Source organism: Hylaeus anthracinus, unplaced genomic scaffold (assembly GCF_026225885.1).
Source record: "Hylaeus anthracinus isolate JK02 unplaced genomic scaffold, UHH_iyHylAnth1.0_haploid 12002, whole genome shotgun sequence".
In the NCBI taxonomy this organism is placed as follows: domain Eukaryota; kingdom Metazoa; phylum Arthropoda; class Insecta; order Hymenoptera; family Colletidae; genus Hylaeus; species Hylaeus anthracinus.
Window position 1 is genome coordinate 2,690,514 of NW_026534349.1, and position 26,953 is coordinate 2,717,466.

At 38.4% G+C, this 26,953-nt stretch overlaps 6 protein-coding genes across 8 annotated transcripts; 1 reads left to right on the top strand and 5 right to left on the bottom strand.

Moving 5' to 3' along the window:
* Positions 1-14: 14 nt before the first annotated feature.
* LOC128892153 (serine/threonine-protein kinase/endoribonuclease IRE1) lies at positions 15-4,953 on the bottom strand. 2 transcript variants are annotated; one of them, XM_054152321.1, is made up of 14 exons: positions 4,806-4,953; positions 3,967-4,697; positions 3,773-3,893; positions 3,652-3,694; positions 3,201-3,580; positions 2,904-3,123; positions 2,580-2,815; positions 2,142-2,491; positions 1,924-2,084; positions 1,556-1,842; positions 1,168-1,464; positions 839-1,014; positions 578-769; positions 15-504 (listed from the first exon to the last, which is right to left on the bottom strand). In XM_054152321.1, exons 2-14 carry the CDS (start codon positions 4,078-4,080, stop codon positions 127-129), a joined length of 2,955 nt encoding a protein of 984 aa, XP_054008296.1. In that variant the 5' UTR covers positions 4,081-4,697; positions 4,806-4,953; the 3' UTR covers positions 15-126. The 2 variants fall into 2 exon arrangements, with proteins under 2 accessions (XP_054008296.1, XP_054008295.1); XM_054152320.1 differs by having other exon boundaries at positions 4,784-4,937.
* A 377-nt stretch (positions 4,954-5,330) lies between these two features.
* LOC128892152 (testis-expressed protein 2) lies at positions 5,331-10,005 on the top strand. Its single transcript, XM_054152319.1, has 4 exons — positions 5,331-5,660; positions 5,783-8,672; positions 8,751-8,823; positions 8,916-10,005. The coding sequence occupies exons 1-4, from the start codon at positions 5,612-5,614 to the stop codon at positions 9,246-9,248; spliced, it is 3,345 nt and encodes a 1,114-aa protein (XP_054008294.1). The 5' UTR covers positions 5,331-5,611; the 3' UTR covers positions 9,249-10,005.
* Positions 10,006-10,207: 202 nt separating this feature from the next.
* On the bottom strand, positions 10,208-13,520 carry LOC128892159 (meteorin-like protein). Its single transcript, XM_054152329.1, has 3 exons — positions 12,722-13,520; positions 10,945-11,587; positions 10,208-10,556 (listed from the first exon to the last, which is right to left on the bottom strand). Exons 1-3 carry the CDS (start codon positions 12,853-12,855, stop codon positions 10,341-10,343), a joined length of 993 nt encoding a protein of 330 aa, XP_054008304.1. The 5' UTR covers positions 12,856-13,520; the 3' UTR covers positions 10,208-10,340.
* Positions 13,521-13,794: 274 nt separating this feature from the next.
* Positions 13,795-14,753, bottom strand: LOC128892162 (uncharacterized). The gene is made up of 3 exons (XM_054152333.1): positions 14,276-14,753; positions 14,051-14,215; positions 13,795-13,922 (listed from the first exon to the last, which is right to left on the bottom strand). The coding sequence occupies exons 1-3, from the start codon at positions 14,464-14,466 to the stop codon at positions 13,868-13,870; spliced, it is 411 nt and encodes a 136-aa protein (XP_054008308.1). The 5' UTR covers positions 14,467-14,753; the 3' UTR covers positions 13,795-13,867.
* A 541-nt stretch (positions 14,754-15,294) lies between these two features.
* Positions 15,295-18,912, bottom strand: LOC128892158 (lysosome-associated membrane glycoprotein 1). The gene is made up of 5 exons (XM_054152328.1): positions 18,720-18,912; positions 16,406-16,830; positions 16,098-16,320; positions 15,771-15,965; positions 15,295-15,620 (listed from the first exon to the last, which is right to left on the bottom strand). Exons 1-5 carry the CDS (start codon positions 18,766-18,768, stop codon positions 15,481-15,483), a joined length of 1,032 nt encoding a protein of 343 aa, XP_054008303.1. The 5' UTR covers positions 18,769-18,912; the 3' UTR covers positions 15,295-15,480.
* A 963-nt stretch (positions 18,913-19,875) lies between these two features.
* On the bottom strand, positions 19,876-26,100 carry LOC128892155 (protein angel). Of its 2 annotated transcripts, XM_054152326.1 has the most exons (7): positions 25,166-26,097; positions 23,490-23,677; positions 21,884-22,277; positions 21,608-21,786; positions 20,977-21,350; positions 20,634-20,880; positions 19,876-20,538 (listed from the first exon to the last, which is right to left on the bottom strand). In XM_054152326.1, exons 3-7 carry the CDS (start codon positions 22,236-22,238, stop codon positions 20,143-20,145), a joined length of 1,551 nt encoding a protein of 516 aa, XP_054008301.1. In that variant the 5' UTR covers positions 22,239-22,277; positions 23,490-23,677; positions 25,166-26,097; the 3' UTR covers positions 19,876-20,142. The 2 variants fall into 2 exon arrangements, with proteins under 2 accessions (XP_054008301.1, XP_054008300.1); XM_054152325.1 differs by lacking the exon at positions 23,490-23,677 and having other exon boundaries at positions 25,166-26,100.
* Between the last annotated feature and the right edge of the window lie 853 nt (positions 26,101-26,953).

Genomic DNA, 26,953 nt, shown 5'->3' on the forward strand with positions numbered 1-26,953 from the left:
GGTAGTATATACAAATATTCTTTACGCGCACCGTAATCGATACCCTTTGTACAACAGTCGATACGCAAACACGTATAGACTCTCTTTACCATTACAGACTTCATCGATAAAAACCAATAATCTCCCCTAACTCGACGATAAGGTCCACGCGAGCGGTACCTCGATTTTCTTTTTCTCTTGCTTCCGTCGTTGACCGCGGTATCTAGATTTATTCGGGCTCCAGTCAACGTTATCTCGTACTCTCCAAGAAACCGATGGTAACGTATAGTTTGTCGAGTGTGTGTTTCTCATTCTCGCGGTCTCCGTCTCGCAGATGTTATTCGCGAACTTGTAATCGGTATGATAATAGTCTCTCAAAGTTGGCTCGTGGCGAAAAGCTTGCATCGCGCTCCAAACGTGTGATAACAAACAGGGAAATCTCGAGAGCCAGTAGTCCGTAAACTTGTCGGGAATACCTCCAAGGTTTTCTTGAGCCTCTGGGCTCAACTCCCTGTAGTGATGTTTCTAAAGGAACAAACCAATAAAATCGTTAACAAATACTCGACGCGACTATTATTGTTACTTAGATGTCCGGTACCTTATTTCGTAACGCTCTTAGGAGATCTCTGACACTTTCTCCGCGGTAACTTCTATATTTTCGAAGATCCGTTGCGACTTCTACGTCGATGAGTAATCTCCAGTCTCCTCGTACAACCCGGTCGTTGTCGGTTTCCAATGCAATCAGCGCCGGGCTATCGTTCTGATCTTTCTCCACTCGATCACTCACGTCCTAAAACGAGCATAGTTTTCGCGTAGAAGAGTGTGAAAAAAAAGAACCAACGAAGTGTAATGGGATTACCTGAAAAAATCCAAGTATTCGGGAAGATTCCCAGAATATGGGATGATCGTGAACAGCCATTACAGGTGGCCTTTCGGACGGGTCGCTGGCGATCATCGCCTTTATGAGTATTAGCGCGAGCTCCCTGTTACTTTGGGACATTCCTTCGTGAAGGGCTGTTAAATCGGCCTCACCGCCTGCAATACAACGAAATACATCCGCTATCGAGTGTTGCAGGATCAAGTGAAATCGAAGAGAGAGAGAGAGAGAGAGAGAAATTATACTCGTATTGACGTCTTAATGCTGTCGATAAGGAAAATATAAGTGAAAGTATAAGTACGGTGTCTTACACAGAATATTAGCCTGTCGCCGTAACGGATCTCCGAATGGGTGTTTTCCATCGGAAAGGACGTAGTAGAAAACGCAACCGAGAGAAAAAATATCCACGGCGCAAGTTGTCCTGTTCCCATTTAGCATCTCTGGCGCTATCCAACCATCGGTTCCCGTTATCCCGGATCTACGCGAGAAGGATACACGGCCTAATTGAAGCTTCTTACACAGCCCAAAATCAGATATCATGGCTCTAACTTCTCCGCGTGGTCCCGGAGCCGATAACAATACGTTATGTGGTTTAATGTCTCTGTGAACTGTGTATCGAAACATCAGATGATAATCGGAACCCGATAACTGCAAACTGTCGTCAGAGTTTGCGATAAAGCCACGAAACAAAGATCTTACCGATATCAAGGAAATGTAGATGAGCTAGTCCCGACGTGGCTTGTCGTAGAATGCTCTTCACGGATATTTTTTCTCTATCGTATCGTCCCACAACGTAATCCTGCAAGGTCGCTTCGGCTAGCTCCAACGCGATGTACCTAAACATTCTATCTTGCTCTGTGCAGAAGTATCGCACTACATTTGCATGCGCATCCGATTCTCTGAGTAACGCTACTTCTCGATCGGCAAATGTAAAACAATCGGGCAGCAAACGTTTCACCGCTACAGAGCGTCCGTCGAATTCACCTCTGGAAACACGCGTATCAAGTTTCGTAAATAGACTATGAACTCGACGCGCGAACCACATCGGTAAACAATCATCCCCTTACCTATATACAAAGGTTCCCTCGCATCCTTTGCCTAAGACTTGTCCTGTATCGAAACTTATCTTTCCAACTTTCACGACCCCTTCGCCCATGTCTTCCGGTAACGCGAGCACGTTCGATCGCATTCCATAGTAATCATCAGTACGGCTACTTTCGCGGGATCCCTGCAAATAATAGATCCATCATGGAATCTGACGACGATAACGTAACAACAACTATACCTGCGAAAGCTGTTGGAACTCCTTGAACTGCGCGTTCAAATACCAAAACATCGTTGCGATGCACCCCATCAATGCGATCAGTGCTAACTTCAGCCCTTTGTTTTCTTGCTGATTAAGCCAGCTCTTGCTCGCGGTGTAAGTGTTCCGTATGAGCTCGCGTAAAGACACGCTACTGTTTTCACCGTCGCTAGATTCGCTGTCGGTTTGCGTCAAGTCGAGTGACAGTGGTTCTTTCGTCGAATTCAGGTATCGTAAGGGTGATAACGTTTCGGTTACAGGATCAGACCGACCAGTAATCTGAAGGGGTTGTTGGTCTTGAAGTTTGTACTCGCCTGGTACTTCGTAATGACCTAACCCGTTAATAAGATTGGCAAGGATTGATTAATAAGCGATATTTCTATATAATCGTTGTTCTAGTTGACTGGCCGGTATAGTTACCTAATGTGATAACTGTTTGGTATTCCGTCTGAGCAACGGTGTTACCGTCGACGTATGCGCGTTCATTGAAGGGAAGGGGAACGCTATTGTCATTTTTGTTTAACTGTGGAATTGCTAATGGACCTTCCAGCAACAGTTGTCCAATGTTATTACTCGATATCGTAGCCGTCGTCGAATCAACGAGAGACGGCAGAGCGTAAAGTCCGTGTCTATGTTGACCAATATATAACGTTGGACTGCGAAATAACAACGAAAATAGAAAAATTTCTTTGTTATACAGCTCGATGTATAACTGGAACAGATCGAATTGAAAAATAGTCTCACAATAATTGAATGTCGCTTGGTTTGTTCGCGAAACGTTTCAATAGAAGATCCAACGTTTCATCCGCAACGCTTGTAAAGGGAACGGTGAGCAAACCTTCGTCCCTTACGATATACACAGCGATTACCGGACTTTTTACATCGAGCTCCCATAGAACGATTCCCAATCTCCTGTCTATGGTAACAATGCGTCCAGTCGAACTCGTCGTAAAATGAACTAAATCTGCAAAGAAACAACGAAACAGTCGAGATTCTTAATTCACGTAGCGGCAACTAGTAACGGTAAATCAGGTAACAGACCGTAATTTTCTATTCCTTCTGGTTCCATTTTAGCAGCGGAGTAATCATAAAACGTAACGTTCCATTTTCTGTTCTTTTGTTTGCTATCTACCATAATGATATTGTATTCGGTACGACCAACAAAAACAGCGTTCTGCATCTCCACGGGACATGTATTTTTAACTTTGTCGAAACCTAAAAGTTGCTCCCTTTGCCCTGTGTTAGGATCAACGCTAAACCAAGTGTCGATCTTTCTTCCAGTGTACAGTATACCGTCGCTGCTGCGACAAGGGCTATTCGCCACGAGCTCGGGAATAGTAAACGGTAGTTTCTTCAGAGCTTCGGTTTCCGTTCCGAATACGTACAAAGAACCATCTTTTGGATCTGGCAAAAACACTGGCCTGAAAAAGGTCACGAATATTACAGAAACGGCAAAAATATTTCTCGACGAAAGAAATCTGGGCGGACGTACATGGAAGCTCGCGAGAGATCAACCGGTACTTTGACAATTGGCTCTGGAACATGATGATTAAAAGTTACATACTAAGCTATAATATTTTTTTTACTTTTAGGATCGTACTTATGGACAGTACCATTGCTTTGCCGCCAAAGCACGTTTCCAGAGCGTTGTTCGATACCAACGAGAAAACCATCGAGCGTGGAAAACATCAAGAGCGGATTATCTTCTTCAGGCATCAATTCCGTACTTCGTCTCTGCTTGTACAATGTTTGTCATTTAACAGAGGAAGTTTCTGATAATGTAAACTAGATAAGAAGAGTTACGTACCTCTCGTTCAAAGGGATTTGGATGCTTTGATCGCTCTGATTGTTCTGTTGGATCAAAGACACCAAAGAGTGTCCCTATAACCAACAGAACTGGCGTGCATAGTTTAAGTTGCATGGCGTTACAAGCTGTCTCGTCATTAACAAACGAAGAATTCTACTTCTTCCAGAGGAAGAATTATGTCTATACAACAGAAAAATTTCCTAATCCCGTTTTCTTTTTTCCACCAAGCTCGATTCTTCATCTTGTATCCGAGCACTTTTGCAATCCTTATCAGTCTTCGATACTTCTCATCGTACCGAAAGTGTTACATGTAGGAAGCATATTTCTCAAATCTCTTCCTTATTTCTTTATTTCCATGCAATTGACTGACATGGTGAATAACAGTATACGACTCTTAAGCGATACTTAACTCAAAAGACAACACAAACCTGTTCCTGTAATTGTTGTTTCAACAAACAATCGTCGTGAAAGAAAACGTCACATGGTACACATTATCGATGAGAGTAAAGTTCGATTATTTTCTGTACGGTTTGCTCTCGAAACTTTTAGAAGTAAACCGTATGATTCATCTTGGCTGATGAAAAATTTGAAAAAAATGTTTAATGTTTTGTTCGCACAGTAGGTGTCTGAACGATGTCGCGCATGTATCCAAAGGACAACGATAGCAACGATACGTCACAGACACGTGGCTCACGTGTGTTCGCGCGCGATGAACATCGCATGCTGCCCATCTATAAAAAATGAAAAACAATTTTGTAGAAAATTTCTCTCGTCATTCCAATCGGTAAACGCCATATTACATGTAACGATATTACACTGATGTCTTTGCCACGTTCTACCTTTCTTTCACGATTTCCTTTCAAATTTCTTGTTTACTTATATTCGTGCGAAAACATTAATTTAAAAAATACATTTTACAATACGTTTACAATCGTTTACTTCTTTTTCCGCGCAAAATACATGTCAATGTCAAAAACAGTGAAAACATCGATAACAATGGAGTAACGTTTGTCCATACAGAAGTTGAATGTTAAGGCAGTGCACACATATATAACCTAACAAACTTCATATCAGTTTGCTTACGAACAACGAGTCAGTCAAAGTGTTTCTGTTTCATTTTGTGACTCTTTAAAATATTTGAAGAACATGTATATTCATCGAATATGTACATATATTACGTCGTTAAGCATTCAGTGAACCAATAGACACTAGAATTTCGATCACGTGACTTATTGTTTACATCGTTTCCGTCTTCCTAATGAATGAGTAATAGAATACATCGATATTACGAATTTGACGTAAATACGAGTACCTAACGTCGATAACTACGAACTTAAACATCGATGTTGTGCATAAACGAGACCGTGTGCGTGTCCTCGGTTAAGTCGAAGTTCGAATTCGTGTAAACGTTAATCATAGTCATGCGAACGCGCATGAAAAGATACGCAGATTAGACGTTGCGATTAAAGTCGAAAATGTTTACGCGATCGTTGTTGATTGAAACGATTTGAGGCAACTTCGACACGAAACTATGCGTTTCCATCCGTTGGTTACAACAGCAAACCACAGGGTCGAGGTTCGTCCATATGTGCATCGCGAGAATATTCGCACACTAATGGATTATTGAAACAAACATTTCGCAATCATGAACAGCAAGCATAGTCCGAAGAAAGTGACATTGGCCATGATAAAAGGTGAGAGAACTTAGAGACACAAAGGAAATTCGATAATCGCGCGTACTTTTTCCATAATTCGATAATTAGTTATAGCTGTCGGTGACAAAGGACCCTCGATTTATTTTGTTTTCTTCTGTAAGGTAAACCAATTACGACCTCCGTTCCTGCAATTCATTACCATGCTAGCGACGACGAACTGGAAGAAATATATCCCAGCACGGACGAAGAGCAAAGACTAACTCCTGAATTCGAAAGGGTTTCGTTGAATGTATCTTCTTCCCCATCAAAGTCTGTTAAAACAAAGTCCACGAATGACTTTAACACTTCTGAAAGCAACTCGGACAGTCAATATGTTGTCGCAGAGAATGCTATACCCGAAGGTACCCCGCCATCTCTGGATCCATGGAAGGTATTTTCAGAAATTAAAGGAAAAATAACTAGAACGTTCGAAGAGAAGCTGTCTGAGATAAAGAACGACAAGAAGAAACCCTGTCGTTCTCGAGCCGAAAGTTCGAGTATTAGCGAATCGGAAGATCAAGGAAACAATACTCCGTGCGAAGAAAAAGTCGGAGATAAACAGATAAGCGAATCGGCTGCGGCTATCGCCTTAGGTAAAGCCACTCCAGGTAAATACGTAGGTTTTTCTGGAGTAAAAACAGGTTTGAAGGACAAAATTTTGCAAGACGAGTCCATAGAGAGCGGCATAGAAGCCTCTGAATTTTCTCAAGATATCGGCGATGATATCGTCCCTTGTTCTAAAAGCGATTCGCCGATAACAAAGTCTCCTGAAAGCAACGATTACGCTAACGTCCAAAAACAGTCCCATATACATCAGTCTGTACTTCCAAAGCGAATCAATGTTAAAACAATTTTTTCGCATTTGATAAAACAATTAATCTATCAATTAACGTATAGATCGGTTGCTGTTCTCGTCGCTGTTTTTTGCATTTCTTATGTTACTCCGTTGCCAGACTATTTGCTAGGACTCGTAGTAGGTATTTTTACAACGATTACATTTTACGACACTGTAACTAAGCTTAAACAAATTTTGACAACTTTACCCGACGAAAAATTAGTCTATAGACCAACGATAATACCTGTGCTAGAGATACCGGCAGTAGAGGAACATGCCGTCGTTGAGAGGTTTCAAGGTTGGGTGAACGAACTTCCCTACAGTTACGAACCCAATAATTATCACGTGGCACGCACAAAGTCCGTTTTTTTCAGATTACAAGGAAACATTTTGCGGATAATGGAGACTAGAATGAAAGTACCAAAGAAGGCCGTCTGGGACGAATCGAAACACAAATTGAAATTCGTTAAAAGGAGAGTGTACAATTTGAATGGAGCAAAGATAGATCTTCTTCCGTCTGGACTCACTAGAAAAAGACGATGGAGTAAAAAATATCCAATTTGCATAACTCTTAGGAAAGGAGCTTTAGTTTGTAGTGTAAATTTGAAAGGTTCGGTTAACGACGAAAATTCGAAGAAGGAGAACGAACCAACGAAGACTGGATCTAATAAGAAATGTACAGCTAACGAGACTCGGCTCTCCACCGTAGAGGATGAGGAGTCGGTAGTAGGACGAGATGGAGAGCAAGAAGAGGAAGAGGCGGACACTGCTGAAGACGACGACAACGGTGAAAATTACAATAACGATTTCATCAATGATGACATCGATAACAACGAATATGCGGAGTTGTTTGAAAACTGGGAAGCCGAGGGATGGTGTGCGGAGGAAGAGAGGGGTGACGAGAAAGAAAGGGATGCCAAGGTAAGAAGGAACGGAAAGAAAGGTCGTAGTAACCATCGTAACGTTGACAAAAAAGGGAAGAAACGACGAACGGAACCAATCGAGATGAAAGTCGAAATCAGATCAAACGTAGGAAAGGAGAATGAAATAAAAGGAGAGAGGAAAGAGGACTGCAAGAAACACGATCACGAGGAGGAAGGGGAAGAGGAAGAGGAGGAGGAGGAAGAGGACGAGGACGAGGACGACGAGTTTGACAACGACGACTATGACTACTATTATATATACAATGACGAGGAGGAAGAGGAAGAGGTGGACGTTGACTACAACGACGGAAAGGGTAACGAAGACGATAACAGCGGTGCTGTGGACGAAAAGGCGGAGATGCGGCAACGAGAAGCGAAGGAGGAAAAGTGGGAGACGCTGGACGAAGTAACACAGTTTAAAAGACGAAGAAAAAGTACCTTAAAAAAGCGTTTGAACAACGAAGAGCAGAGGGACGAGTTAAAAATCTTCATTTTCGCCAGAGCTGATCGTGAAAAAGAAGACTGGTACAGGCGTTTGGTTTCAGCCGCGTCTCGATGCGTTAAAAAGCAAGATACGTTACTGTTTGCAACCGATCCATCGTCCACGTGTAGTACAACTTCAACGTCACAGCGAACCGTCATCGCGGAATCGAAAACTTTTGTTTCAGTTAACAACTCGTTCGAAAGCTTAACCGAGCTTACCTATAATGCTTACATGGCGAAATACCTGGACGCTGGCCCATCGACAACGGAAGACACGTTTTCTCTGTATACCGACAATACGCTTTGGATCAATTGTTTAATAGCTCGTGTATTATTCGACGTGCACAGATGTCCAGAAACTATAAATCTTATACAGGACAAAATACAACGGAAATTATCTAGTATAAAACTACCATATTTCATGGAGTGCCTTTTAGTTTCGGAGGTAGCAATAGGTCAAGGAGCGCCTATAATTCGTAACGTAACGAAACCGGTAACCAACGAAAGGGGTCTGTGGTTTGACTTGGATGTAATGTACAAAGGATCGTTAACTATGACCGTTGAGACAAAGCTGAATCTGATGAAATTGAAGAGATCGGGATCGGTTCCTGCTACTACCACTGGCGGCGACGTTATCATTCCTACGGAGAAACACGACTCTGTGACCAGATCACCGATTTTTGACAGTGATATCGAAGATACTCCAGAAACATCTACAGAGGACGATGATAGTAATGCTATTCAACTGGACAACACCGCTAAAGAAACAACGTAAGCTGTGGCAATGATTTGTTACATAATCACTTGGCATCGTTAACGTTTAATTAATTTATTGATATTTCTTTGAAGGCCGGCGCAATCGTCTGGAAAAAAGTTTCTCAGTATGGTTGACAGGATAGCTGCGAATAAATTTTTCCAACACGTAAGTATACTTTGTTTTGTATTTGTTGTTTCGGTAGTACGATAAAGTAACAGATTTATGTTTCCTTTTTCATATTTCTCTAACGAAACTAGGCAACCGAGCTCTCCTATGTTCGAAAAGCCATGGAAGGTGTCTCGAATATGGAGATACGATTAATGGTTACCATCTCCAGCATAGAAGGTTGTCTTTCCTTAAACATTCCACCGGCACCGTCCGATCGTTTATGGTACGGTTTCAAACCCGTGCCGAAAGTAACTCTTACCGTGAAACCCGCGGTTGGCGAAAGAAAGGTTAACTTTGTTTCCGTAACCAAATGGATAGAGACTAAGTTGCTAAGAGAATTCGAGAAGCTGGTCGTTTTGCCGAATATGGACGATTTTGTGTTACCGTTGTGTCCTAATTATCCTTACACGACGATACGATAGTCGTGGAACAGTAGGTATATTATAATTAGTAACGTTGTCGTTACGTCATTGACTTGAATGTACTCGCATTACATTTATAAATTGCAACGAACGAGGTAAGATCGGTAAAAAAGAAAAAAAAGCTTCTACGTGTCTCTTCGTCTCGAACGCAGCGAGTTCTTGCCAAATTTTCTGTTTACAGCGAAACAGTTTTACAATCACAAAATAAAAGAGCAAGTACAGTCAAACAGACATCAGTTATTAAGTATAAACTTGGGGACCATGCGTCGCGTTATCGCATTCCTTAGGAGATAACGTACATTCAATGGTTTGTATTACACCGAAGAGCTCGATGCGCGGAAGAGATCCACGAGGATATGCGTTTCGAAGAGATTAAACACGCGACGTTGTCTGTTCGTCGATGGCATCGGTGATTATACGGCCAGTATGTTTATCGGAACAGCAGTACCGGTTCTTATCAAAGTAGGCTCGCCAAAACATTGCGAAACATCGCCTTATAAAACAATTCGAGTGTATTTGTTCGTTTCAAACGTATGCAAAATTCTAAATTATGTTTACTCAGCGATTGTATTGTGTCTTAAACGTTCGCGCGTGCATCGTTTATGACCGTCAAATTAATATGTTTAGAATGTGTAATGCGAACAAAGCAGCAAAAACTTATCCGAATGTAATTCCTATCTTGTATGTGATTATGATATACGTGAATGAATCAGTGTAAGTTATGAAGATGCGTTCGAAATTATTACGATACGAAAAGTTACAATACGGTTTCTTTTTTACATGATAACGTTTAATTTTTAGTGAAATTTTTCGCAAAATATTGTGAAGCGTATATGGTACGTTTAGCATGAGATACGAAAGATTACGAGGACAACGACAAAGGGAAGTAACAGCGAAGGATGTCCGGACAACGATACGATCGGGTAAGTCGTGTAACATTGAAATTTACCATTACAGAATCTTGCTGAAAAGATATATTTGTCACGATAAAATTTTTACAAAACAATATCACAGTTTGGAGATCGATATTCGTATAGTATAGAACAGGAAAGTACAATGTATTTACAGTCATTTTGTTGTAACTCGAACGTGCTAACTTCGAAGTACGCAGGGTGCGCTTTCTAGTTCACGGACCGTTTTTATCCAAGTTTCCAACCTCGGCGCGCAAACCAGAACAAGATCACCGAGTCTTCGTTTAGCCATTACGACAAACTCACCCTGTCCGTGTCGCGCGTCGCAAGCGGTTGGCACCCTTACACGTATGTTTCGTCGGTTGTACGAGTCGATAACGTCCACGTCGTTGTTGCCCTGTTCGATGAGGAGTGTAAATTAATTCACGATGGTAATAGTCGATGCTATCGTCGTCGAAAAGAAGAAGGAAACGTCCAACTACCAGCGCCGGATTAAGATTTTCCAGATCCCCAGGCTACAAGTATTGTGAGTACATAATTCCATGTAATAATGAGTATATATATACGTATACAGTAGAGTGTTTCAATGTATGTATAGAATATTAATCGAATACTTTTTTAAATAGATAATTGAAAGTACTCTGATCGAGCAGATACAGATGAAACTTTTCGTTTAATATCTGGAAGCCCTCCAACTGACGTCTCTAAGCTGTAGCCTTCGAATCCCATGGCTTAATCCGGCCCTGATTGTTTGATCAAAAAAGAAAAGGGGGACAGACGATTACCTCGTTTTCCTCGATTCGGCGCAAAGTCTTCGTTATCCTAAGGACGAGCTCAGCGGCTTCTAAACTTGGTTGTCTTTGAACGGCGCTCACGGTACCTCTAGCTACTAAGTCGCTTTGACAATAAGCTTTAGCCAATTCGTCCATAGAGCACGGCCTGCAGTCCTCTTCTTCCTCCTCGTTAAATCTACGCGTTCTCCCTTCGTGGCTGTTATCGGTGTACCGTAATTCCAGATCGTATTGTAATTTCGCATCGCGACGTTCACCCGACACAGGAGGTTCTTCAGCTTCGATGTACAGCGCCGCTGGCTGCTTTTTCGCGCGGAAACATCTATGCGAGGCTTCGTGTTTACCGTCCCTCGGGGAATACACCGACCGGAGTTTTCCGCGAGTTTCCAAATATACTCTTACCGGACCGGAGACCTTGGTACACGTGCGAAACTCGGATAATCGGTAAACGTCGTTGGTGCTAGCGTTACCGTCGTTCCCTCCTCCCTCGACAAACCCGAAGCGAATCTTCGAGATGGACCCGGTCAGAACAGGGGGCGAGAGAACTACGCGTAGAGCGCCTCGTGGATATCGCCAGGATACGGTTCCCCTCGAGCATCGAAGATACACGGGTCGTACACCTCGACCGCCACCTCCGCTGCCACATAACGTAAAGTACAAACATTATTTACGGATCAACCGAACTACGGGGTGGTTTGAGAGGGTGGTTGTTTATTTTTTTAATGTTAGTTTGGCAGTGTTCAACCTTTCGAGAGATACGTTTTCTTCTATATCAGAATTACCATTACTCAGTAATATATTTGCATGTTCAAATTAATTTGCAGAGAAAGGCTGCTTTGGTTTATATGGATTCAATCAGAGAAAAAGAAGATCCATTTGAAATTCGTCTCTCGAGAAGTTACCCAGTGTTGGGAAGTAAGGAAACGTTGATGCGGCTATTAATTGCTGGTGGGTCTAACAGGAGTCGTTTTTGATAGTTGTGTAGTCATCTACATGTACGTAATCGTTCTCTTTTGCTTTGTTCTTTCGTGGGTAGCCTGCAACTACTTCCCCTTCTCCCCGCCCCCGCCCCCCCCCTCCGCCCCCTCGTTCTGCGTATAGTGTGCGCGCGATCACATACCTGCCTACGCGAGCATACGACAGTCAATCTGTGACCGAGAAAAGAGAGAGATGATAAATCGAACGTCAGTCGTACGATCCTTCTAGAGTTCGCTCGTGCTGGACGAAGAAAACCGGTTTTGTTAGTAAGTCGTGCAACTGGTTTCGCGTTTAATAAAAGTCTTCGTGTTTTCGTTTTCCGTTATAAAAGCATTTTCTAGACCACGTACAGATACTGGCGAAGGATTCGGGCACGTCGATCGATTCGATACGTAAACAAAGATTAAAGTAAAATAAAAACAAAACGACTCGGTTGAGAGGATAAAAAAAAATCCCGCGGCGAAAGATAAACCGATATCGATCCGTATCAGCGTGCATACGTTGAGTGGTATAGCCTGCTTTCTATAATAATCGCCAGACTGCAATTTGCCGATTGCATAGATACAGAAAAAGAATTTAAGCTCGTTTTAATACATTTCTCCACAGCAATTTGCGTCCTTCCTTTTTTTTTTTTTTCACGTTTTCCTAAAACTAACACAGTTTGCGCGCGCGCGCGCGCGCGTTGTGTGTTTGTGTGTGTACAGGTGTGAATGTATGGGCATGCATGTAAAAAAAAAAGAAAAAAAAAAAGAATGGATCGGATAAAGCGGAGAAAGAAACAAAGAATACAAACCTTCCAAGCCAGTCGCACTGATCAGCGGTTTGGAAAGCAGCGTGTTCGTACGTAGGGGCCGATGACACGATGCTGATACGTAGCAGTAAGGATAGCAAAAGTACCGAACAGCCGATAAACGTAAGCGTTCTCATCTTTTTCGTTAATTCTGAATCGCGTTTACTAAATGCACACTTCAAGTTGCATTTCTGTTTAATGAACTTCCACCGTTCGGTTCGCTAATTGAATCTAGAATCAGATTTCATTTCCCGCGATCAGAGTAAATTTGCTGCATTGTCGGTTCCTCGATAGTCGAAAGGTTACGATCGATGGACGGACTTCGCGACTCATGCCGTAGTTAGTCTATTTCTGTCCAGATTTCAGTGTTTCACTCTTTTTAACGTATTTTCTCTTTACTGTTGTTACACGAGATGCGGTATCTTGTTAGGAATTTATCATGTTTAATTATTAGAAACGATAAAATTCGTTTAAAATTTGATCGGTCGAGAATCACCTCACGCCTTCACTGTCGTAGCAGTAGACCACTCACTTTCATTTCGACACTGCGTCTTCGAGTCGCGCGGTTGTACGGTCGCATACGTACGACAAACGAAGACGAGAATATACGAAGAATCATGCTTGCGTCGAAACGTAGAAAGGTGGTTGCTCTTCTACGCCAAGATCCAAGTAAGCATAACGATATCGGCGTTTCCGCGTGCCAGCATAGGTATATAGAGTCACCGTTTACACAACTCCTGCACAACTATTTCGGGCCGTGTCGTTGCGTTGCTCGCTTTCCTCCCTACTCTCTATTCCTCGCTACTCGCTACCACGGTCTTTAGTCTACTTTGGCTCGAGTCGACTCGTTTCGCTTCGCCTCCCTTCGTCCCTCGATTTTCTCTCTCGTTGTCTCCCTTTCCTCGCCATCTCGTTCTACCTTTCCCTTTCTCCCTCTCGCAAACTATCAAGCAATGCTGGCGTTTTCTTTCTTTTTCCTTGCCACTCTTTGCTACGCCTCGTTGCGACAGAATCCGATACCCCGACGAATTGCCTCGCTTTTCCAACAAATTCATGAACACGACGAATACGTGACTATTAGAATACGCACGATACAGAATTTTAGATAAACGATGTTTTTTTTACGCGTTCTAATACGCATCTTCTATGCTAGTACGCATTTTTGCCAAAAATATGGGCGAGCTCGGTTTCCAAACTGTACAACCTGAAACATAACGATCCCTCTTCTTGCATACCTGACATAGATTCGTACGTAAGGAAATTTTGCTCGAGTATAAATTACATCGTGTAAAAACAAACTTAAAGTAGATTTTTAAGAAGAGCAAAGCTTACGCCTCTTTGCGGAAAGTTTGTTGATCCACGAATCCTGGCAAACATTCAACGGGACAAGGATTATAAGAACGTATGCCCAAAGTTTGCATGGCAGTTTTGTAAGTGTCTAACGACAAATGCCCTGAGCTACTGGAATCGAAACTTTGAAAAATACTATCGACGTGTCTGTAACATAGAAAGGTGTGAATCGTTCCGAGTCGAATCTTAATTGTGACGTTTATCTACCTTTTCATCCAAAATAAACGTGGTTCTTTCAGTCCCGATCTGAACAGTATACAGTCATCGATCAGTTGATATAAGAATTGAATAGGATCTTCTGGTTGATTAACGACCAGATGACCAATTAGAAAACGAAACGTATCGGAAATATGTTTCTTTTCAAAATAATCTTGATGATCGGACCTCGTTTCGTTCATTTTTTAATAAATTTACCGAATAACCGTGAAGAAGGCGATTGATTTTATATTTCCGTTAGGAATTTGTTTCAAAAGTACCTATATTCGTATGTAAGCAACACAAAATTGCCAATTTAAACAGGAATAGTAACGATTAACATATTTTTGTCTTTAATGTATATAGTAATTTATTAGCAACCAAGCTTTTCATTCGTTAAGACAGACTCATACTTAACAACTGATGCTATTGTTTAATATAATATTGTTTTTACTAGAATCATTGACATTACTACCGAACAAACGATGAAATATATTAAATATATTGATCTACAAATAAAGAACATAATTTAATAGAAAAAATTGAGCTCTTAAAAATCATATTTTTTTAGAAGTAAATAATTCGATACTCTTTTGAAGTGGTTTTAGTTTCATTAAATTATTATCACAGTGAAATGTATTTATTTTATTCGTAATGTATCGATTAGTTTCTGTAAACTTGAAGAGGTAAATAACAAATTTTATAGCTTGAAAACACTATAAATAATTAGGAGTCGCAAATTATACATATTTACCGTTTTCATTAGTCCGCTTACTTCTTATACTCTCCAATTATAATTTTTTTTATTTTCTAAAAATACTTTTTATCACGCTTTGCGAGCAACATTACATTATACAATGGAAACTTATGCATTAATATCGATCACAAAGTGAAACCATCAAAATATATTGACCAATATTGCTTTTGAATATTGAAAAAGAGTATCCAAGAGTTCAAAGTAGAATTAAATTGAAATTCCCTGTACGCGTAATCGAGTAAAGGAAAAGTAATTTCTACGAAAACAATTGACGCTCTTTGCTTAATGTAAAATTCTGTGTATTAAGGGAAGAAAGGAAGATTTAATGTAGTTGTTCGTTTGTATAACAACTCTCAGGATTTAAAAAAAAGCAATAACTTTTCTGGCATTAACATGCAGTACATAAACACAGATTATCGACTTAATTATTCAAGAAGCAGAAATTAAAAAAATTATAAAGTTACATGCTAAGATAGCCACGAGATTGACATCCTCGGCGACCAACCAAGTATGCAATTAAAATTATAATCACTAATCCTGCTAATACGCATCCCACTGCTATCGGTACAATATCAGCTGTTTCCAAAGCGCAATCCTTAGCTGAAAATAAATACAAATTTCTTATAATTAATGTTAATACATTTAAATGCATATAAAGTAAGATTGCATAAATAAAATTCTTCCGCGCATTTTTCGAACTCCACTAATATTAAGTAATTCTTCTAAACGTTTTGGTTTTTTAAAACTTACCTAAACCAAAAGTAGTGGTGTTACTTGTTCTGAATGCTTGAAATTGTAAACCTGAAATGGTTAAGTAGCCACCAGTTTTAGTGTCATTCTCTTGCTTGAATTTCAACCTTTGCTGTTTTACGCATCTATAGGAACTGGATAATTCAGTTACAAAATTGGATGCGTCATGTTCAAGGTTTACCGTGTCAGTTTTGTCTAAAAAAAAAAAAAAAAAAATACACAATTATGTAATAAATATAACACACGTAATACAATAACAAGATAACATGCCTCGGAACTAAAATGTCAATTAAGCTTTATCCAATACATTCAGATATGAATACTTACTTAAAGTTGAATTCGGAAAATTCGTTGCTGGAAGGACGACGTTCAGATATTTGAAAGCATAACGAGTGTCGTTCTCCTTTTTCATAAAGTGTAGCGACATACTGCCGTTAGTTCCGTTATAGGAGGACCACATCAGATTTAGTTCTTGTTCAAGGGCACCACAGCTGCCGTTCGCTTTTATGGTTCTATTGTCTATCGGCATGTCGAATATCTTGTAGGATGTCTGTGAAAAAATACATCCGCTATCGGGTTAGTATCGATCCATATATTATCGAACGATAACCTCTCTCAGCTCGATTTTTACTTACTGTATGATTAAGATTTTCATACGAAACATTGAACTGCACGGACATTTGTACCACAATGCAAATCTTATTGGTTTCATTGACTATCCATTTGCCAGGAGTAGGAGATGTTGCCACTGTAGCGTTGACCAGTGAACCAACCGTAGTACTTGGACTTAGTTTAACAGTTGATTCGGTTACAGTTGTTGTAACAGTTGTAGGATTCGGTGAAGCAACTGTGGTTTGAGAACTATGGTTTGTAACTGTATCTTCTTTTGATGGTGTCTTAATCTCCTCATTGCTAATGGAAATTAATGCAGGATCTGCAGAGTATTCTGCTTTATTCGGCAAAGATTTTGCTTTGGAGTCTGGTAGAGAACCATTTTTTTTAACAGTAGCGGTAATGAGGGGGTCATTATTTGCAGAGGTCATGTGTTCTTGCCCTTCGCCTATTTCAAAAGAAAAAATGAATTGCTATTAGAATATTTGTGTTACATTCGTATTAGATGAATGTACAAGTTTCGTCTTTGTTCTAACGCGAGGGGAGGGGGTATGATGTTGCTGTTGCATTGTATACAGATAAAATCTTTCCGTACAGATGATATATAATGCTCGATTGCTTCAACTAAAATATTTACCGCACGAGTTACGTTATCTTATCTTTACATTAACACGGGATCGCGTTCGACAAAGCACCCGTCAAAAAACGGTTTGTTCGATAATTAGGGATTATAGATTTGGAGAATGCGTTTTGTTCAACTTCGTGAAATCATTTACGATAAAAGCAATGGGAGATATTACATGCAACGTCTAGACCAGTGGTTGGCAACCTATGATCCGAGGGTCAAGTAGCGTGTGACGAGCCACGACGCCATAACGTTATAAATGACCCATTAATCTGAATGCACTATTAAAACAGACATTAAGTACAATTAAAAAAGATTTGTTGGTATTATTTTTAATTAAACCATATCTTTTCTTACTTTACTTTTACAATTATTGTTTTACTTTAATATTCTTTCGTAAGTAACTTCGATCTTACTAGTGTTTCAAAAAAGAAAAATCGCTGAAATACGAATTTTGCAAAAAGGCTGCCAACTAATTGCAATACGCAAATCCTAGAGCTTATAAACGCAATTACCGTAGACATTTTCTCGCTAGCGAGTAAAACAGTCGAAGGTTCAATTGAGACGCTAAACAGTTTGTATAGTCAATATAGAAAGCTGAAGAAGATAGCGTAAAATTCGAGGCTTCGTAGAATTAATTCTCATCTTATTGCAACGGGAATACCGAGAGGAAATGACTACATCGTTTACATAATGCACACATTGATTCATGGAATGCGCGCGTCACGATAACGGATAAAAACGAAACTGATGGGGTGTACATATTACTTCTGATGGAAATTGATAATATCAGAAAGTTGCAGTAAAGATTTAATTACGCGAGTCTGACAAATCTGTAAGAACCAGCTGTAAGCTGTTTGCATCGGGAATATGCCCAAAGCTGGAAAAACCAGTTGTACATTGTGTTAGTAATACCAAAAAAACTGGGAGAATGAATGCCCTTGTCAAGCCAGCTGAACTTTTAAGGAGATCTCTGCATAGACTGTTGTCTTTGTTTTATTTAGAGAAAGAAACTCAGAAATAAGAGAGACAGCAATATAAGCAAAAGGTGTCCTTGAAAGTTCAGTTGGCATTGTAAGCCATTTACCAGTAAATTTTTTTTATGGGAATTTTACAATGAGTTAAGAAAATGATACATTGATTCACATATTTCTATTTCAAGTGGAATTCTAGGTCTATCCAAACAATTATGGAATTATAATCATAATCACCAGATTAACATCTGGCTTGAAAAAATAGTCGAGGATATATTGTTAGTTTTGGTCGTACGAATATTATTATTGTGCACAGATAAAATAAATTGCATAAAAGAGTCCATTATATATGTGCTCTACCATAAAGAACTTGTAACTCTCATTCTCAGAATATTATTTCAATATTTTGTGTCTTTATTCATTGAAACAATGATACCATAAGCTTGTCCCTATGTAGAGATCATAGAGTTACACAAAACTCCTTATTTCTTAGTACCAACCCCACAGATGGCAAGAAGTACTTCTGTGATATTAGGTAGAGATAATTTAACTGTAAATAAACAAGAAACAGGAAAAACAAGAAAACAGTTCATAAAAATGGAGTTCAACAAAAAATGACTCTTTCACGCATTCTAACGTGCACTATATGTACGAAAAATTTGGCAATGCAATACATTAGAAATCCTCAACTATTATTTCCAAGCGATATAAATATTATAAACGTCTGATAAGTCATACCCAAAACGTAAAGCGATGCAAAGCAGAAGAGCAGCAAAAACCTCGACATCGTTGAGAATTGTGGTTTATTATACGTGAAAATCGCCACAAGTTCAAACTCTATAATTACTGAGCAAATAAACCACGATTACGGATCGAGAAAATATACATAAATACGTTGCGTGTGATATAAAACGTAAGAAAGTTCAATGAAACTCTGTCTGTGGTCTCTTAAAATGTCGTTCGCAAACACACATTTATCGAACCAAAATTCAAGAAACCAATCTGGTTAATTCACAGCACTATGGGAGACGCACTGTGGTATCGAGCGACTGTAATTTTAAACAACCGAAAATTGATGAATCATTTTCTGTTATCAGTTTGAATTAAACAGTAACGAGAAAGAGACAATCTAAACATTCGTTATCTTGCACAAGAGGAAAGTTATCGATTACACCTATCTTTTTTCCATCGTTTCTAGTTATTGCTAGTTATTCTAGGTAGCAGCACGGTAGCCCGATTTCGCCATCTTGTAACCACAGACTCATAGGGTTAAGAGAGCGGGGGATTAGAGCGATGCCAGGATTGGCAGGTTGGCACCCACTGCTTTTAGCATCAGGAATGTATCTATTACGACCATAAAACTGGTGCCCTTAGTCGCCCCCATGAAAAATAGGACAATTGAAGTACACAAAAATTGAGACCATGTATTGTGTCCTCATGGACTGCAGCTGTTTGGTTGTGTTGTAGCTATAAGGGAGCCAGCGGGTTCTAAAAAATATTTTAATGTAAGACAGTTACAATGTGCATACAAAAGGCATTATGTACAATGTATGGAAGGTGTTGTAGCCGCGTAGATGACTCCTTATTCTTATAAATTGGCTATAGTACTGCGCGCATGCGCGAGTGGGCCGCATTTATCTATCCACTACCTAGATATTTTCTACTGTTTTCTATAATAACTTTAATTATATGTAGGCGATATTAGAGGAATATATTAATTGAATTTACCAGAGTAATTATGTATAAAAGGTGTATTACAATATTACTTTTCTTTGCTCTTTTCATTGCCACTGTGTACTGTAAACTCCATTTTTATATAGCTTTGTTTCGGACCGTTTCGGAGTATTGTTTACAATATATTCGCCAAAGGCAAAGAAAAAGAAGTAATCCTAACTCGTTTTAAAATAAAATACACTTTTTAATGTCTTTAATCTACATATAACAATTGTATATATTTACCAAGGAAAAGAGAGACACAAAATAATTTAAAATTAATCAAAACATAGATTAATCATAACATTTGCTTGTTTTAAGACAAAATACCTCTTTTTACTTTTTGTATTAACTCTAATATTCGTACATTTAGTCCAGGTTTTCATTTTTTTTATACAAGGTTTACGCAAATCTTTTATCGTATTACAAATCGTTAATATTAACTCTTCTAGAGTTTCGCTTTGTGTATTCTGAACGTAGCACCTAAACAAAAATGATCACTTCCGACAGCAAAATTGGGTATGGTAGGCAAAGCGGTGCACTCTTCTGCCGTCGGTAATCTATACTTCTCGAGAGGTTCTAAATTGCTGTAAAAAATATAGTCAACTGTAATCCACGCTCCCTGATTAGTCGTAGCTTCTCGTTCCCCTTGACGTTTCTCGTGTTTGTACACGCTACGGAGATGGAACGGATGTGTAAGGGTGCCAGAACTGAACAGTGCACGATAGCCACGTACAATCTCTATTATTTGAAGATCAGTCGTATCCGCATTCACATCGCTATTTATCGACGAAGCATTGTCCGATGCAATGCCTTCCATTACGAGGTTCTCGCTATTTTCTAACTGTAAACGATAACGAAAAGCCAATTTCAATGAAAATATAAATACCACCTTAAAGTTTTCAGGATCCTAGTATCGAAAACTTTAGAGGAACGTACCATTACTTTACCAGTTCCTTCTCCGCGTAATCTTTTCTTCAAAATATTCAAATGTTGACAGTTGTCCGTAACGAAAAGACGAGGTGGAATTAAGGAATTCGAAAGAGACCGAAACTCTGTCTGCTCGAGGTTCCTTCCTTTTCCTTGATATTCAAAGGCTCCCTCCGTAATGAATTTGTAAACTCCGGAATATGGTTCTAAATTAAAATCTCCTGCCAGTATAATTGGCAGATATTTGGCACCCGTCCTACGTTGAAGTTCAAGGTTAAACGAAATTTTTTAATTACCGAATTAGTAAATGCATTCCCATATCTTACAGCTACTATACACGATAATTACTTACATTGTGTTTTCCAAAAAAGCAATCCTTTCAATTTCCGCTAGAAGTAGTTGCGTTTGCCCCAGTCGCACATCGTTTCGTTTAGGATTGTAAAGTAAATGTGTCGTGGCAATCACTAACTGTGTCTGCGGACTCTCCTTGACTGCTAATTTTACGATAATTCCAACATTGTCTCTACTCAGAAGCTCTATACCTGACTGGTAGAGCTCAACCTTTGTATATTCGATAAGAACTAATTGATCGGACCGATAAAGAAAGAGCAAACCATCTTTTTTGTCATTCGTTCTCTTCTTATATAAATATTTGTAACCCAGTTCTCTGAACGGTACCAAAAACTCCTGCAAATGCTCTTCTTGCATCTCTTGGAGACATATCACCTAACGAAGCATATCAATTTATTAACATACATACATAACTTAAAACTTTGGCACTTATTTTGTTTACATTACATTTCTCATATTTCTGAATTATATTTAAAATGAACGTCAACGAAAACGTGTTAATGTATCCTTGTAACGTGAAATCAATCTTACCAGTGAATCGTATAATTACATAGTTATATTTACATTATGGAATTCGATTGAAAAATGATTCTAGATTTGATAAAAATCGGTAACCGATTTAGGAAACTAACATTAGCTTGTGCTTCTAAAATTTCTTGTAAGAGAAACTGTTTTCTAATCTCCCAAGGTAGCGCCCGTTTGTCGTGTTCTTTATACAGAAATGGATAAGTTTCCAAAAGATACTGGGCCAGAATGTTAAAGGAGAGTAGCCTTAGAATAAAGTAATCTTCGGAATTAGAGGCCAGCTTCTCTGAAATAACGATACGATGAGTATTCATTTTTATTTGACGATCAAAAAAAAAAAAAAAAAAAAAAAAAAAAAAAAAAAAAAAAAATACTAACATTACCTTTCTTAATACGTTTCCATTGTCTCATCCCTTTGTACCTTTGTCTGTCCGCCAGATACTTATCTTTCAAAAATATCGGCGATTCGACACACGTGTTCGTTCCAAGATCGTCTCCCTGGGAATTGCTTTGACACGCTACATTTTCCGTTGCAAAAGTTAACATCTCGCAACTACTGGTGGAATTGTAATACCTTTCCATGTATGTGTCTATCGGAGCTTGATTGAATTTTTGTTGTGTGGGCGAATTTTCCATGATTCTCATCAAATACGAGTAAGTCGACACGAATATCTGAGATACCGTTGTACTTTTGCGAAAATTTCTTAGGAATACTGGCTTCACCGCTACTCCGGACATATGAGGAGTTGAAAGTGGAATAACGTCATAGTTACAACTCTGGAAACAAAAGAGAATTATAAATTAATCGCAAGTTGGAAGGCACGTAATAAAATAAATAACCGAATGTAGTTCGAGCGAGATTTAAGGGGGGAGACACCGCATTAGGGGGCCAAGTATTTAACAGTAAAAACAAAGTTGCTTATTAAAAACTCTAACCGTGACCACGTCCAGAAGAATACTGTCACTGATTCTCACTTACCTGGACAATTGATTCACAAAAAAAAAGAGTCACGGCACTAATCAACTCTTTGTGATTTACATAATAGAAGTGATGTTTGCTCGAGGCAGCGTTATAACTTCACGTATTGAAAAACAGCAAAAAGCGCATTATAACGAATCAGTGTTTAAATTTTCAACGCTCGAGTATTCTGTAAGTGTTGTGCGATTACCCCCACCGCCGGGCCTGGTCAGTGAGTCATCGGTAGGCGTGGCAGAGTGAAAGGAGTGGGGAGCGAATAGCAGAGGCACAAGGACTACAACGAAACTTACACTATCGACGGTTCCAATTGAGTAACAATTTAGCAAACGAATGAATAAATCATACAACAGAAACAAAAAGTCAGAAGACATGTAACCGGGCTCCACGGACTTTTACGTATTTTTAAACTTCAACTGTAGAGAAACTACAGATCCATCTGTAAAAAAAGGCCATCCATAAAAAGTGCTAGAACTGGTTTCAATTTGAATAAATCAAGAAAAAGTTAATGTCCGTCGGTAATTTGATGCAATGGGATCAACGTTTTTCTGCTTTAATTTGATACTAGAAGGATGAGAAATTAGCTAATTGGTCCGAGCGATAACAATTTTGGTTAACGTTGGGATGCCTAGCTCGGGAACACTAAGAAATGATAACAATACGATAAGGTGTTTCGAAAACTTTGGAAATATGTAGCAGTCGTCGAAGGAAACCGAAAGTCTTAATAAGTACAAGACCAAATATCATTAATTTAATACGTGATAAACATAAGACGCGTGTCCGCCATTTGCAATTTGTGATACGAGTGAAGTTTTAAAAATGTAAAATGTTACTTGTATGTGAAGTACAAAGAGCAGAGTATTTAAATAACATAAGAGAATCATTTTTTTATTTAAAAAATTGCTCGACGTTTTCTCAGGCAACATTGTCAAAGAATTGCATTTCTATGGCGAGTAAACATATGGAAGGATGTATAAATAATTGGTGGCTGAAAAAAAATGTGCATGTGTTACCTCTGCTCTCCATTAATGTTTTCCGCGTACGGAGAAAATCCCCAGCGCCGACACCAATAGAGACACCTGCTCGAAGGAGATGTGATTTTGATTGGTCAGGAGCTAGTAACTTTCTCCTTACATGGAAAGAATTAATGAACGCCACTGGTGACGCACGCGCTTTCTTTTCAAACGATTGCTCCACTTGGCTGTAAAATATTTTCATGAATACATTTCTTACGCAAGCATTCGCACTGTTTTCATTGTAAGAATAGGGAAAAGTGTTACTGGACGATAGTATCGTCGATGTCGATTACGGTTACATTTAGCTAGAGTACTAACAAATCACAGCTGACGAGCGATGGCCGCATGGCGGTAAAACACCCTGCACGCATCAGTGATTCATATTTTGGCGACATGTTCGAATTAGAAACCACTTTACGACTAACAATAAGTACATAGTTGAAGTACATAGTCAGAAGACTTTCCTTTGATAACGTATACCACATATACTTTATGTACTTATGTATATAATTTTTATACATTTTTCAATGAGCAATTTTGTCACAAATGAATAGATTGTGTAAATTCTAGTTACCACCCATTTTATTATTATTTATACGTTGTTCGTTAACAATATTAAAATATTCCACCACAGAACTGGACAGGATTTTCAGTAAATTTGAATAATATTTGAATAATGATAAAATATTTACAGTTACCATTGTGATACAATGTAATTCACAAGGTACAATGGTCGAGCATAGCTTATTTGTACTTACTTTATTATTTCAGATATGCACATACAACATGCTCTACAATGATTAAAGTTTACGAGGTGTCAACTATTTGCACCCATGTAATTCTATTCGTATACATATAATTAGGTTACTCTTAAAGTTTATGCTGATTTTTATTTAAGATATAGATGAAAATTTATAATTACAGATGGTAATTTAAAATGTAAAATGTTACTTGTATGTGAAATACAAAGAGTTAGCATTCAAAATGTAATCAAACTGTAATTATTTTGCGCCTTGTTCAAACATATTATCCAGTATTGTTACCATGAAATGCTACACCTTACCTGCTAAATAATTGTGAATAGCTCTCTTCAATAAGAGATATTAAAAGAGATAGAAAGAAAACTCCAACTACATACAAAAAGACTATTATAATCTTTAACTTAAAAATCAACAAAAGTTTTATAACTTTGGATTTGTATAATATTATTAAAATACCTTGTGTGTTTAATTTTGTAATCTCGTTTTTATAATAGATTAATTTTACGTTAGTACTCAACTTTATTTTCTAGTTTATTAATTCTAGTTTAATCATCTGATTCGATTATAGATAAGGAGAAACTAATTCGTGTTATGCATTGCGTAAAGAATCTTGATAAAACCATAAAAATTCGTGAAAATTATAGAAATAATCCTGCGTGTACATAGGAAGAACGATGTCGTATGCGAATAATAAAATCGTGAGCGTACAGCGTTCGAATTAAAACGACAATTATGGAATTTAGAATTTCTCTGGTAGATTTTCCTGTACAGATTTTACGAACAATCTTCGAATCACAAATCACAAAAATAATCCAAAGGAAACGAATTATCAATCTCGTTGCGCAATGCACAATCACGTAAAAAAAAATAAGAAAAGAAAAAAAAAATAAGAATCGAATAATTAATAATTACCTTAGCTTCACGACGGAAGAGTTTACAAGAGATCTCAGGACTCGTTCTGTGAATTTTCCGTAACAACCTGCTTGCTGTATTCATTTATTTACAAAGCAGTAGAGATATTAATACATGACTGTGCGTAGGTGCATAGGTTAGGTTATGTCACCCGTTGTCAGCGAAGGTAGGAATATCCCTGTAGCCTGATAACGTGGTCCCCGGGCACAATAGGCGATTCACACAAAGATTCGTTTTCAAATTCTATAATCATCCAGCCGAGTCGAACGTTTATAATTTAACAAAGCTTCTTACGAAGTACACGAACGATGGAGATAACATTCTTGTACTATATATTATTATTATTTATATTCATTAATCGTATATACGCGATAAACATGTGATATTTTAGCGGTAAATTTATTTACATGCCGAATTAATATTTAGAAATATGTATTAAGCGTGTTACTCCTGTAATTTTTTTTATTTTTTTCCCAATTAGTTCGATTTCGATTCTTTCGATGAATAGTATTTATCGACAGTTGAAATACTCAAAAATATATGTATATATATATATATATATTCTTTTCTTTGCTAATACACATATACTGTTATTTACGATAAATTCAAAGTGTATACGTCGAAGTGTAGGAAAATACGAGCTTCTTTCTAACCGTTTCACAAAGAGAATTTGAACTATGATTTTTGCTTCTGTAATATTCAAGTGTTAGTAAATCTTTGCATAAAATTCATCGTATGTGTTATCACCGCCATGCTTGGTCAGATGCAAATTTCATAATAATTAAAATACAGGTAATTATATACCGCGTTTATGACTCCGTTAATCGTTATTGCTTTGAACGTATGAAACAAAATTGTCATTGTACGATTTATTGTAATACAGAAAATGAAATTGTAATATACAACGCTGCTATAGGTACGAGTTCAAGGCCGAGTTTGACAAGTCTTCGAGCTTATGTATCGAGATCATGCATAATTATTTGTGAATGTAAGAATAAATTTGAACAACTAAGTGTCCAACGAATTTTTTTCCCATGTCGACCAAATTTGGTGTATCTTCTCAGTCGTCATGTTCTCCTGATATCAGGAACCAAAACCAGGAGGTCAATTTTGAACGTTAATAATTCGAGCAATGTATGAAGGGAACGTGATGTCACGATGAGAAAATATCCTAATAAATAAGTAATATGAATATCATTTAGAAAACTAATACCTCTGTTACTTTATTTTTTTTATATTAATCTATTCGTGCATAATAGATTTATATATACTTACAAACGATATGGTAAACTTACAAAATAAAAATTCTAATAAAAATTAATAATTAATAGCATTATTACAATATAAAATTCAAAATTTAATTCCCGCGACAGTAAGGCCATCGGTGGGAAATGACCAAGTTTGTAGCAAAAATAGTTCCTACGGGTTCTCCTAGATGGCCCCACCAACTTTCTCGGTCGTCGCCATCTAGCGTTGAAAAGATCGAACTAATTTTCGGAGTATCGTCAGCGCCTCTATAGGGAAAATGTCCAAGTTTGTCCTCGAATAGTTCTTATTTGTACTGCTAGATGGCGCCATTTGTATATATTAATTACATTTTTTATATATCCATTATTTAATTATTGAACAAGCATCGTGATATTAAAATACGAATGAAACTCATTTTTTAACCCTCAATTATTATATTTTGTATTCAAACAAACAAATGGCTCTATCTAGCGTTGACAGTGGCAACTATTCGAGAACAAACTTGAGCGTTTTCCCGATAGAGGCGCTGATCGGACTCCG

Coding starts and splice junctions, on each gene's coding strand:
- LOC128892152 (XM_054152319.1), top strand. CDS start 5,612: ATGAACAGCAAGCATAGTCCGAAGAAAGTGACATTGGCCATGATAAAA. Junction 5,661..5,782: donor GACATTGGCCATGATAAAAG/GTGAGAGAACTT, acceptor TTCTTCTGTAAG/GTAAACCAATTACGACCTCC. Junction 8,673..8,750: donor AACACCGCTAAAGAAACAAC/GTAAGCTGTGGC, acceptor ATTTCTTTGAAG/GCCGGCGCAATCGTCTGGAA.
- LOC128892153 (XM_054152321.1), bottom strand. CDS start 4,080: ATGCAACTTAAACTATGCACGCCAGTTCTGTTGGTTATAGGGACACTC. Junction 2,816..2,903: donor CCAAGCGACATTCAATTATT/GTGAGACTATTT, acceptor GTTATTTCGCAG/TCCAACGTTATATATTGGTC. Junction 505..577: donor TAAGAGCGTTACGAAATAAG/GTACCGGACATC, acceptor TTGTTCCTTTAG/AAACATCACTACAGGGAGTT.
- LOC128892162 (XM_054152333.1), bottom strand. CDS start 14,466: ATGAACGAAACGAGGTCCGATCATCAAGATTATTTTGAAAAGAAACAT. Junction 14,216..14,275: donor CGTTTATTTTGGATGAAAAG/GTAGATAAACGT, acceptor TCTATGTTACAG/ACACGTCGATAGTATTTTTC. Junction 13,923..14,050: donor CAAACTTTCCGCAAAGAGGC/GTAAGCTTTGCT, acceptor GTTATGTTTCAG/GTTGTACAGTTTGGAAACCG.
- LOC128892155 (XM_054152325.1), bottom strand. CDS start 25,249: ATGAATACAGCAAGCAGGTTGTTACGGAAAATTCACAGAACGAGTCCT. Junction 21,787..21,883: donor ATGGAAACGTATTAAGAAAG/GTAATGTTAGTA, acceptor TCGTTATTTCAG/AGAAGCTGGCCTCTAATTCC. Junction 20,539..20,633: donor AAGGAACTGGTAAAGTAATG/GTACGTTCCTCT, acceptor TATCGTTTACAG/TTAGAAAATAGCGAGAACCT.
- LOC128892159 (XM_054152329.1), bottom strand. CDS start 12,855: ATGAGAACGCTTACGTTTATCGGCTGTTCGGTACTTTTGCTATCCTTA. Junction 11,588..12,721: donor CAGTGCGACTGGCTTGGAAG/GTTTGTATTCTT, acceptor GTTATGTGGCAG/CGGAGGTGGCGGTCGAGGTG. Junction 10,557..10,944: donor GCCGAATCGAGGAAAACGAG/GTAATCGTCTGT, acceptor CTCATCGAACAG/GGCAACAACGACGTGGACGT.
- LOC128892158 (XM_054152328.1), bottom strand. CDS start 18,768: ATGTCGAGGTTTTTGCTGCTCTTCTGCTTTGCATCGCTTTACGTTTTG. Junction 16,321..16,405: donor ATGAAAATCTTAATCATACA/GTAAGTAAAAAT, acceptor ATTTTTTCACAG/ACATCCTACAAGATATTCGA. Junction 15,966..16,097: donor TTTTCCGAATTCAACTTTAA/GTAAGTATTCAT, acceptor TTTTTTTTTTAG/ACAAAACTGACACGGTAAAC.